The following is a 13220-nucleotide window of genomic DNA, read 5'->3' on the forward strand; positions in this document are numbered from 1 at the left end:
AACAAAATCCGAACAGAAAATACCGCCAAACACAACGATTCTGAAAATTGAGAAAGGCGGAATGTGCCATACCTTGCGTACAACAATATCTCGAACAGTCTCGTCGAATGAAAACAACTCCGCGTAGTCCGAAAATCCACTTTTCCAAAAATCTTTTCGACTTTCTCTCTCCTCAAAAAATCAGATATTTTGTTTTTCATTTTCTCTCTCTTCAAAATGACTGATTTCAGCTTTATAAAACTCAGATCGGCCCGGCCGATCGTCAGATCGTCCCGGGACGATCAGACCAAATTTGATCGTCGTGGACGGTTCCCAGAACTATTTTCCGGCCGATATTTTGAACAGTGCAAATCGGCTTGGCCGATGCCTCAATCGGCCTGGACGATGCCTACAGAAAAACACCTGGGGCAAATCTGGGCAAAATCTGGAGCAAATTCTCAACTGATCGTCCCAGGACGATTCCAGATCGTCCTGGACGATCCTGGAGCAGATTTTGATATTACACAACCCTTGTAATTCACTCAAGTTTAGTGGAATCTTTTCACCTGGGCGAGGCCCCGTGGTTTCTCCCTCTTTGGGTTTTTCACATAAAAAAGATCGAGTGTCTTGATCTCTCTCTTTCTGCTTGCGTGCTGCATCTTTGTAAATGCTAAGATGCTAAACTTTATTTTTCTATACTGTCGTGAATATTCATGAACGCAACAATATGTAATTAATTTTATTATCTTAAAATAAAAAATATATATATTACAATTGTCATGACAATTTAGACATTCCTCATAATTAATAACAACCAACCACTTCGGTCCCCCTCCAAAAAGATCAGATACTTAGGAGAATGAGAGAGCGAAACAACCATAACCGGAAAAGAAATAATGAACAAATTTAAATTATGTCATGAATCAAACGAAGCATAATATGTATAATATCATCTTTAATATCAATTTCAACATGTCAAATTGAAGCTTCTACTTTAAAAATATTAAACATATATTAATTATGTTTATAATATTTTAAACTAACACAACTACTCACAATGTACATTATATTTAAGAAATTAACAACAGTCGTTTATAAAATAAAATTAAACAAAAAAAAAATTGTGCATATACATGCTATATGTTATAATTGCGAAGTTAAAATGCAATGCTGTTTCTTAGTTTAGCCATATAATTTACATACATCTTCACCATCACCAAACTCTAATTTGGCATGCAAGGTAGTAATTTCTTCAACTTGCTCTCCTACTCTGTATTGGTATGCCTCCGGATGAACAAAATTTTCATCAATGTAGGATTCTTCAAATCCAAGATTATTTCGTGATATATGTCTTTGTATAGAGTTATGTAGTGTCATGATACACACAACAACAAGATGTTGCTTCTTAAATGAATAATTAGGCACATCTCTGAGAATTCTTTTGTTCTTTTTTCATACACCGAACACACTTTTAAGTACGTTTTTTTCACTGTTTTTTTTTAGAGAAAACCTAATTCTGGGCAATTATTTTTCATAGTGAGAAATGTGTAATATCCCGTATGTTTACTGTCAAATATTTTTTTTCCTGGAGCCAATAAAGGGCCAAATTATAAACCGTGCTATATTATTGTTATTATAGTGTTTTTCTTGCACGAATTTTTCATAATTTTTAGGCATCGATGAAAATTCATTAAAAAATTGACACATGTCGATACAAGTGAGAATTTCAGTAACGTCACTTGTTTATTTTGCAAATTAATTCCATCAATATTTTTAAATAAAAAAATTTATTTTATGCATATTTTCTTACATAATTTTTGAAGTCCTAAAATGATTTATTTGAATTTTATACTAAAAAATTGATTAAATTAATAATATAATATTAAATTATTATTTTAATAAAAATATTCCTTAAGTCAATAAAAGTCTAAAACGTTTTTAAAATCCTATCATATTCATTATGGCAACAAAGGTTTGTAGGAGTAAGTTAGAGGAAATTTTGAGGAGAGAAAGAAAGAGTTAAGATTTTGAAGTCGCAGAATGATTTTCATCCGTCGGCACAGTTGAGAGATTTACTCGTCTTGCTGTAAGGAAACATTATCCTATTATGATTTCAAATATTTTGTATTTTTTAGTATTTTTCTGATCAAATTTGTGTGCTTTCGTTATAAAAAAAAATAAGAATAATTTTGTATTGATAGAACTTTCACCGTGTAATTTTTTATATGTTATAGAGATTGAGATTATAATCGTTTTGAGTATTTATTTGAGATTTTTCATTGGGTGATTTTAAAAATGCAACGATTTTTGCTTACTCAAAATCTTATTTTAACTTCTAAAAATAGTGATTTAGTTCAACTAAAGTTTCAAAATGTTATTTTATGTTATATTTGATAATTTTATTAAATTCTAAAAATCTAAATTTTTGCTCAGTATGATTTTGGTTTTTTATTGTTATAATATTTTAATATTTTTTGAATTAAGCTCAATTATATTTTATTTACTGCAATGCATTGAAAATAAATGTGGATATGTGATTGAGATTACTGTTATAGTACTTAATAATGTGTGTGTAAAAGACAAATAAAGACTGGTTGACCCATTTGTTGGAGACAAATTTACTTTTATAAGATGGTGGTTGACTAGCTTTCTTTTAAATAATATGATTTTGTGTTATCCTCTAGTAATGCATGTGATATACTTATTGGGAGTTATAAGGATATGATTACAGTACCGACATGCAAAGGGTGATGACTATTGAGCTAACAATTTACTGATATTTATACAATATTGAAAAACAACGTGCTAGCTATGACTTTTTACTTGTTTAGTGTGACTACAAAAATCCATGTTTTTTATGCATTATTTTTATTATTGTACGATTTTATTGTTACTCCACGAATTTACTTTTATTGCATTATTATACTGCTCCTGCCACTGGATTGTTTATGTTACCGATTTATATACTAATACTAAGCATGTGATATACTGAGCACATGATATATAATAACTCGATAGCATGTGTACATTTCGATATTATTTTACTACATTGATTTGATTTCAACTGTCTTTATCGATGTTTTGATTTGATACTTTATATGATTTATGTACTTATTAATATTACTAATGCAACGACTACTTTATAGATTTGATATTTGTATTGATATTATTATTTTATTGGCTTTCGTACCATAGTGTTTTATTGTTTATAGATTTTATTACTACTGTATATGAATTTTATTGTTTTTGCATTGATTAAATAATCATATGAATGTAAATGCTATGATTTAATTATTAACATGCATACTGTTCTTTGGTCAGGCTTTGAATTCAGTTATTTGTTTTGATTACATGTTGAGCTTTTTTAGCTCATTATATGTGATTAAACGATTTCAGGTAAGGATATGGGAGCAGGAGTGTGAGCCTGGTCAAAATTTTTCAGGTTCTGTTTCTTTTTGTTCTAATTATTCTTTTGTACTCAAGACAGAGTAGTTGTGATATGATTGTGAAGATCATGAGAAGTGTATATAATTTTGGAAATGAATGCAGATGAGTACATTAATGTTTTGAATTATAAAATCTAATTTTGTTGTTTATTACTAATATATTATAGTAGATAGTTCTGATTGTTCTTTATTAAAAGATTAAAAGAATAATTCTTTCAGTTTATATTCTATGGCATCACAATTAATATCAGAGTATAGTTGTTGAAAGAATTGATTATTACCAGAGCTATAAAAAATTGATTGTGTCGGGTAATAATCAATTCTTTCAACAGGAAAAAAGTTGAAAAGGTAAGCTACCCATTCTACCCGACACAATCATAAAAATTTGATTATTACCAGCTCATTGTACTTCTACAGGAAAAAAGTCATTTTCCGGTGGACATTTTCGTCGGAAAAATGGCCAAAATCCGTCAGAAAATAGCATTTCTGGCGGATTTCCGGCGGAAATTTTTGCGCCGGTTTCACGCGCGTCGTAAAAGGACTTCCGGCGCAAAATAATGCGTCGGAAATATTTCCGGCGCATTTCCGACGAAATTTCCGCTTGAAAAATATTTCCGTCGAAATTTTTATACGCCGGAAATTTTATGCAAAAAAAAAAAATTCAATTACACAACAGCTGCAGCTGCCTCCTTAATGCGCGCTCCACCACAGGCCCCAGCCCGCCAGACGCGACCAGACCGACTGCAAGCCGGTCCAACCAGCCCAGACCCGCCTGCTTGCCCGCGGACAAGCCCATGTGCTCAGCGGGATTCGAACCCCGCCCTCCCCTACCGCCTTCAACCCTTCTACCACCTAGTCATGAAACCAAAATCTGTTAATTAGGTTACTTTTTTTTATTTAACCTATTAGAGACGTCATTTTTAAAATTTGTTAATTGAATTTAACAAAAAACTTAAAAATTAATTAACTTAAAATAAAAAATATTTAGAAAATCCGCCGGAATTTGCGACGAATTTATTTCCGCCGGAAAATCTGTCGGAAATGAGCTGTTTTCCTGTAATGGAAGCCAATCTTGTTCTGTCTGCTATGGCTAGAGATATGCGTAGAGAATCTGAAATGTTCTTCTGCTTGATCTGAAATGGCCTCTGAAATTCTGAGGATTTTCAATGCTAAGAAGGACAACAAGTTTTTTTGTGCCAAGTTAGACATTAAAAAAGCATTCGACACTGTATCCCGTGACTTTCTTATTCAAAGGCTCAAGGTGAAAGGTTTCCCTGATAAGTTTATATCTTGGATCAAGGGCTGCATTATGGATATCCCCTTCTCTATCAGTATCAATGGGGCCTTGGAGGGTTTCTTCAAATCCTCTTCTGGCCTCCGACAAGGGTGCCCTTTATCCCCTTTACTTTTCGTTGTCGTTATGGACGCTTTCTCTTGCTTGCTGGATAGTGGCAATTTCAAAGGCATTGCTTGTGATTCTTTGGTTTTTAGTCACTTGCTTTATGCTGACGACGTCCTGATTTTTGGTGAGGCAACTTTACAGAATGCAAAAAATCTTAAAGACACTCTTCACTCTTTTGCTGCCTTTTCTGGCTTATGCATTAATGAGAACAAGTGTTCTATACTTTGCTCCTCTCATACGGGGAATGCTGATGCTATTTCTAATTTCCTTGGCTTCTCTTTAACTATCAACTCCTTCAATTACTTGGGCCTCCCAATTTCCACAAAAAATCTAACTGCCGCTCACTTCCAACCACTACTGAGTAAACTTTCTACTCTACTTTCTGGTTGGAAAGTTAAGTTCTTGTCTTTTGCAGGTAGAGTGCAATATTTGAAGTTCACTATTGCTAATACGATCGCTTATTGGATTAGGGGAGCTATTCTTATTGAAAAACTGTTCCAAAACTATTGATAAATTATGCTCTAAGTTCCTTTATCATGGATCCATTTCGGAAAAGAAGCTTCATACTATTGCCTGGAAGAAAACTTGTCTTCCTACTGAGGTTGGGGGGCTGGGCATCCCGGACATTCAATCACTTTATTTTGCTTTCAACTGCACTTTCATTTGGAGGTTTTACACTACTAACTCCTTGGTTGCTGACTGGTTTAGATTAAACCATACTTCCCCTTGGAAGCCAGCATCTGCTAAAGCCTCCAAATTCTGGAAAAATTTATGTCTCACTGCTGCCAATCTTAAACAGAAAATTAAATTTAAGGTTTCAATTCTTAACTGCAATCTGGATATGTTTTGGGACCCCTGGATTAATGGCTTGGCTGTTTCTGATTTAATGTCCCCGTATCATAATGGGTTCTTTTCGATTCAAAACTGTATTTTGGATGGACATTGGGCCATTCCTAGCTCTATACACACTGGTTTATCTCAAATTATCTCTTCCACTCCTATTTTAGATCATCAGGTGGAGTGTATCGAATGGATTGGGGAAGACAAACCGTGTTTTAAATCCTTCAGGAATTTTTACTTTTCTGAGCTTCCCAAAGTTACCTGGGCTAAGTATGTTTGGCATAAGCATTCGGCCCTTAGATATTCTTCTTATGTGTGGTTGGCTGTCAATGATGGGTTAAAATCTGCTGAGGTTCTGAGATTAAGGAATATTCATATTAATAGCATTTGCCACTTATGCTGGAAGGAGGAGGAATCTATTTCCCATATGTTTTTTCTCTGTGATTTCTCTTTTAGGGTTTTATCTGCTCTTCTTCCCTCACTTGTCTGTTTCTTTTTCAGGCCATCTTTGCTTCAAAGTTTTGAATTTTTTGAAGATATGCAACATATAGAAAGGCAAGAAAAAAAAATCTTGTTTTCTTGTTATTTGCTGTTCTGTTTACTTCCTTTGGATAGAAAGAAATGTTAGAAGATTTCAGGGAAGTTTGGAAGACCACAATTACATCTGCAACAAGATTTCAAATGCGATTTATGCTAAGACGAAAGGCTGGAAGGTTTTGATAGAGTGCAACTTAAATATCCTAAATGCTTCCTTCAGTAGCTCCGTTTTTGGTCAGATGGTTTTGCTGGGCAATGATGTCAGGATCCGGTTCTTCAGTCACTTTGCCCCTGGACGGCCTGGGCATTTTTCAGTTTTTCTGCAAGTGGTATGGCATTTTCTGCAGCCTGCATTTTGGTTTGGATCTGCTCTATTGGCAACCGGGGCATATCGTTAATCCGTTGGTTATTTTGGGCTCTGAGCATTAATTTTTCATGCTGTATTGCCTTATTGGACCGGTTCCTATTTCCTGAGCCCGCCTGTGGGTCTTTTTATTCTTCCTTTCTTGCTGTTTTTGTGGGTTTGTGTATACCAATTGGTTTTTCTTTCAGGTTTACAGATTTTGATTTACTGCTGTAATCGTCTTCTTTGGTTTTAATACAAGGGCTTTGCCCCAAATTTACCCAAAAAAAATGTTCACTTAAGTTGATATTAGCAGTTGGTATTGAATTTCTTTTTATTAATATTTTACTTGCAATAGTTTTTTTATTGGTTTCTAAAATAATTTTTTAATATAAAAATTTTTAAGTTTCATTAGAAACATTTTTCTTTTTATTTTCTAAAGTAGCATTTTAGCACAAAATTTTAATTCAAAAAATTTTTGTACTAAAAAATTAATTTAAAAAATAGTAAGAAAGCTATCCTAAATAAAACCTTAGTTTAAAAATTTTTATACTTAAACTCATCTTTAGAAAGCAATAAAAAAATTATCTGAAATGAAGCTTAAATCCGTATAAAAGTATTCCAGGTTTGTATTGTTGGATTGTTCCGTTCTGAATGATATCTTCACCACCAACATTTTCTGAATTGAATGCTTCATCTTTCATTTAACTTTTTTGTTCAATATACTGTTAGAAAAAGCCTTATGTTACGTAGATTTTAGACATTAAGGCTTCATTTGAAACAGTTTTTTTGCTGCTTATTAAAGCATTTTTTTAATACAAAAATTAAATTTTTTATACTAAAAAACTGCTTTAAGAAACAGTAATAAACTATTCCAAACAAAGCCTAAGAGTTTATTTGGGACTGGTGGAGCTTTTTATGAAGGTGGTTGTTATAAAGCTATTACCGATAAAATAATTTATTTGAAAGTTGTTGTAAAAAATAACTTCCTTGCACATAAGTTGCTTGAAAAAAATGAAAAAAATAATGCCCAAACAGAAAATGTAATTCCAATCTGAAAAATAAAATAGTAAGAAAGTGCATAAGTGCTCACTTCTTAACCATTTTATTTATTGTAGAGATGTACTTTTAATTACTAAATCCATAGATTTTTTATTATTATTTGAAATATTAAGAAATTGAATAAGAAAATATTATCTAACGTTATAAACAAATATATGTACATAAAATAAATAATATATCTATTATAATGTAAAAGATAATATCAGTTTATCTGTCTACTAATTCTATGTTAAATTATTTTAATATTGAAGGAAAAAAAAACAAAAAAGAGTAAAGTTTGCCCCCACCTAAAAATATGTGTCAATAAATAATCCAGCCTAATAACCCGATCCAACCCAATTAAAAAAAATTAAGTTATGGCTAACTCGATTAATTTGTAGGTCAAGTTCAAGTTGAAAATATTGGCCCAATTAATTTTCAAGTTGACACAAAAATCTTAATTTTGCCCTCATTATTATTCGAATTCAGGTTAAATGAGTCATTTTCGAGTTAAATATCATATTTGTATATAAATTACTCATATTACCCTAAAAATTGCAACATCTATATGATAAGCGGATCAAATGAGACAGTTTTGAATTGAGATGAATTTGGGTAAAAATATTTGACCCGTATGTTCAAAATTCTTGGGTTTTGGTCAAGATTATTCATGTTGGATAAATTTTAGTTCAAATCCGAACGCAATCCGCCAATCCTAATTAACACCCCCCTCCAGCCCCACCTAAGGATATGCTCTAGAACAAAATTAAAATCATTCAAAATGAAACTCCAATAATTATGCATTCTTATGTAAGGGGTGCATACAATTCCATTTAACCTCATTTCTTCAATAAAAATTCTAATTTGTTTGCTTGCTTCTTAATTCTCAGCACTTCATGTGTTAGTTGCAGTAATTGAGATTTGTTTCAATATAATATGATCGCAAAGCTGGAAGGTTTTACAATAATCGCAAAGCTGCCTACAGCAAAAGGGCTTAGTCAAATACACAATCAAGTGTGGACTGCAACAATGGCAGTGGTTCGTGGATTTTTATTATTATTATTATTTGGAATGGGGTATTCACTCGCAGCCATCCCCGAAAGGACATTTGGCTGCGTGATTAATCCTCGACTGATCTAGAAGGGTCATCCAGCACAGAAACCTTCTGACTCGCACTTGATTGGCCCCTACTTAAGAGGCGCTGCCGCTCGAGGGGAATCGAGCACAGGTTAGGAGGTTCCCAACCGTACTCGCCCATCAACCAAGTCAAACAACGGGGCGCGGACTTGGAGGCGTCGATCACTAGAGGTCAACAACAATAACCAATCAATTGTCAGTAGGATCATCATAGACTGCAGTAGTTGTTTTGCAGGGATTAGCTTCTTTTTTTTTCTTCCTAATAGCAGCAAATGGAAGCTATAGCATCTAAACGTATCTATAATGTTATAAAGCTTATTCCACCATTCATTCCTGTTAGCATATGAAATTTCAGCTATAAAATGGATCAAAGAAAATGTAATCAGTGAAAGAGGATTAAAGAGAGTAGAAGAAACTAGAGTGTTTCATGGTATAGCTGAGAGAAAGAGAAGCGTAGAAGAATAGATAGACGATATATCTTTTCCTTTGTGAGAAGAGAGGGAAGAGGTGATGCTAATGGAGGGAAATCATAAGAAACAGATGGATTTCCCACGGCATGGGGGAGAAACAGCACTGGACATAAGAGGAGGGAAACTTGGCAAGAGAGAGGAGGGAAAGAATAAAGGAATAAGAAAATATTGATTTCAATTTCAACTCATAATTGGATTAATTTAAACATAAGCGCTTAAATCCCTATTTCCATTTAAAATTCAAATTACAAAAGTTCTAAAAATCATGGCACCTAAATTAAAATAAAAATGGCCCTAAAATTAAACTTAAAATTAAAATAAAAAAACTAAAAATAACCTAAAATCTAAAGCTACTAATAAATTGTTAACAAATGTTATAGGTATACTACTTTTGGGATGTCTTAAATTGCATCAAATCTCCTCTCCTGTAAGTAGAATATGGGGGCTTCAATTTCAAATATAGCCATGCATCATATATTTTTTAGGGGTGTCAAAATAGGTCCGTGGGTGGGTTCGGGTCGAACCTGGACTGACTCGGGTTTAAATAGGTTGATCATAATCCGACCCGATTTTACAAACGGGTCAGAAAATTCAACCCGGACCCGACCCGCGCGGGTTGCCAGGTTGACCAAGCACGACCCGCGGACCCGTTAATTTTTTAATTCTGGGTAGCGGGTAACGGGCTAGGGCTAGGCATGCAGGGCAGAGGGCAGAGGGCAGTGGGAGGCCATGTCGAGGTGGGTAGCGGGCTAGGCTGGGCGGCGGGCAACCTGACCGAGGTGGGCAGCTGGCTAGGGCTAGATTGGGCTCTCGTGGTGGACTGGTGGGCGCCGGACTGGACGCGTAGCTTGCGTGCTGAAGACTGAAGGCGAAAATGCCGAGGCGGATGCGTGGGCGAGACCAACTTGAGTCATTCGAGGACTGCCAGTTTTGGATTGGGAATTTGGGCTTAGCCGCTTGGCCGAGAGGCTCGAAACGGACTCCCCACATGGCTGCATGCTAGCCGCTAGGCCGAGTGAGACGGCGGGCAAACCTGGACCCAGGTCAACTTCGGGTTGATTTCGGGTTGTCGGGTCAACTCAAATCCGACCCGATTTTAAAAACCGATCACATTTTTGAACCCGAACCCGACCTATTTGATAAACGGGTTGACCCTAACCCAAAATTTTTCAAGTCGGGTCCAGGTTGGATTTCGGGTCGGGTCAAATATTGACACCCCTAATATTTTTTATATTTGAAGAGTTAATCCCATAGTCAAATCCCAATGGTATAAACACAAACTACATTTCATAGGAGAAAACAGGCAGCAAATTTTGATCTTTCAGAACAACCAATATGTCCAGAGTAGAGAGGAGAGCCATGGAGAGGAGAGATAGAGGAAGAGGAATTGAGAATCTTTCCCATACGGTGAATTGAAAGATATCATATATAAAGATATCTTTAAATAAGACAATTTACACACATCAACCCTTACCCTCACAATTGCAAGATCTCTTACATCAGTTAACACCTATTTTCATATAAAGTTGGGAGATCACTTATTTTTCAAATGTGTTCAAAATGTGAGCTTGGCAATAAATGACAACAAAATATTAGTGGAACGAATAATTGCAATTCACATATTGCTCTCAGAGAGAACTAAGCCTACGGTAGTGATTGGTTGCCCTCTTTGATTTAATGGCTGCACTAAAAATCATAAAAGATGCTGTTCAAAATAAAGGGCCTCTTTTGTTACTTTCTTTCTTCTTAATAAGTGCAATGCAGGCAAAACAAAATAGCATTCTTAATTACAATGCAAGAAGATGCCTCTAGGGTAAAATCATTGCACCTATTCATCAGAAGACGATACTTCAGACTTGGATTGTTCCTCTTGGAGAGATTCCAGATTCATCAATTTTGCTTGGATACCAGCAATCTCCTTCTTGAGTGCTTTAATTTGCATTTCCAGTTGTGAATCTTCACCAATCAATCTTATAACTTCTTTTCTGTTTTTTGTTCTGAATCCTGAATGAACAGTAGTTTCTCCAAAGTCTTTGAAAGCTATAGGGGCAAAATCATCAACTTCCTTCCCATCAAAATCATCAAGAGTTTCCCTGTGCACATTTCCAGCTAAATCAAAAGCAAAGTCTTTTAAATACCGCCTTTTCTTTTCTGTTTTACTCTTCCTAGAAACTTTTGTATTTTGTTTCATCTTCTCCCAACCCTTCACAGATAACTTCAGCTTCTTATGGGTTCCTCCCTGAGTTGTAATTTCTAAGGGCTTTACACCTTTCCTTTTATAAACCTTTTCATTATCATTATTAACTAATGCAAAATCATCTTTATTTTGCAAATCCTCCTCATGAGCCAGAAATTCAACATCCTCACCTGGCTTTTCTAAAACCATTTCCTTCTCTGACTTCTTTGCCATCTTCAAAGGCATAGATGGACCTGCAACTACTCTCACCACATTAGAACAGGTCACCCTGTTGTGTTTCCACCAGACTGAATACCGTGCGGTGACATCCGACTCGTAAAGCCGTGGTGGGGCAAAGAATTTCAACATTCTAGAAGCAGTATCAAAGCTATCCCAGGCTGCTTCCCATGATGAATTAGCTCTTGTTACATTATTTGGTATATCTTGATCCAACCCAAACTGCATGGCCACCCAATGAGGAAGATATTGCTCGATACAATCTAGCCCAACTAGTTCACATGGCCTCAAGCACCTCGCAAAAGACCCAAACTCATCATCAGAACTACCTCCACTGCAAACCCATTCACCCATTTCCTTGTAGAAAGAAGGCATGCACCAACTATCCAGACTAATTGCGTATGGCCGCCACTGGAAACTGTCCGGCAATTCCATAACAGAGATAACAAATGACAGCTCCAACTTCTTAGTAGAATCATGCCACCTTGCCACCCTTGGTTCCCCTGAATTCACATAATTCAGCGCCTCTGGTCTCAGAGCTACAAACCTCTCCCATAGCCACATTTGCAGTATACTAAAAGGAGCCCAAAGAACCAATTGTGCTGCCTCCTGCCCACCACCATTTTTGTGTAGATAATCCTTCAATATGCGCAAGTCCCGGTAAAGACTAGCAAGGACTGCAGTAGCAATGGAGATCCGCACCCCTCGAGAGAGACGGACTGCAATCGGTATCACATATTGCCCCACAATTCCATCGGGATGTCTAGGAAAAACGTACCTTGAAAGCCATAACGAAAGGAAACCAATGTGCTCGAGTTCATCGCCCTCCCTTTCCATGAACTGCCTCGTCCACAAGGTCTGGTCTGCTTTCCGCCATTTAGTTTTGTTGAACTTGCGGTGTTCAGCAATCATAGCCTTTTCCATTTCTAGCAGATCTCCCTCAAATGCCTCTCTTTTCTTTAGGGGTTCTCCTGTAACAGGAAAACCTCCGAGAATCATCACATCTTCTAAGGTTATGGTGGCCTCTGACCACGGGAAGAGGAATGTGTTGGTCTCCTCACACCAGAACGCCGCAGCCCCCAAAATGGAAGATAGTTCTCGCCTAATTTTGTAGGTTGAAGATTTGATTGCATCAAAGATGCCGGATTTTTTCCACAAATCCTCATATATTGGCTGCAATTTGTCAACCCACTTTCCCCATTGACGCTGCGGGCAAGCCCAACCTTTAAAGTGCACTGTCGATGAAGCAAAGGGGGCGACAGAGATTGTTCTTCTCTGAGGAGGAGAGGATAGGGCTTCTTGGATTGCATGTGCGTTTTTCAAGATAGGATTAAGAAAATACCCATTTCTCTTATAGGGCTCTGATGAGCCGGCAAAAGCAACCATTTCCGCCTCTCTTTCTTCCACTAAGCAGAGATCCTTCTTCTCATCTCCCATCTCTTAACGCAAGGCAGTAGTTATACTTGGAATAGGAAGAAATACAGAAGAACAAAGGCGCGATCTGTCGTGCACAACACGGAATTAGGGTTTTCAGAAGGGTTTTGGTTGGGTGTTAGGAGACTAGGGTTACGGATGGAAAACATGAAGAGGTTGCCTTTTCTTCCGCCCTGCA

At 36.1% G+C, this 13220-nt stretch overlaps 1 protein-coding gene across 1 annotated transcript; it reads right to left on the reverse strand.

Annotated features, from left to right (window-relative positions):
- Nucleotides 1-8493: 8493 nt before the first annotated feature.
- LOC110104273 lies at nt 8494-13220 on the reverse strand. The gene is made up of 2 exons (XM_020833300.2): nt 11024-13220; nt 8494-8890 (listed from the first exon to the last, which is right to left on the reverse strand). The coding sequence occupies exon 1, from the start codon at nt 13043-13045 to the stop codon at nt 11024-11026; it is 2022 nt and encodes a 673-aa protein (XP_020688959.1). The 5' UTR covers nt 13046-13220; the 3' UTR covers nt 8494-8890.

The sequence above is a fragment of the Dendrobium catenatum genome, unplaced genomic scaffold (assembly GCF_001605985.2).
Source record: "Dendrobium catenatum unplaced genomic scaffold, ASM160598v2 fragScaff_scaffold_1560, whole genome shotgun sequence".
Classification (NCBI taxonomy): Eukaryota; Viridiplantae; Streptophyta; class Magnoliopsida; order Asparagales; family Orchidaceae; genus Dendrobium; species Dendrobium catenatum.

Excerpts from the sequence above, each read along its gene's own strand:
- LOC110104273 (XM_020833300.2), bottom strand. The coding sequence starts at position 13,045 with ATGGGAGATGAGAAGAAGGATCTCTGCTTAGTGGAAGAAAGAGAGGCG.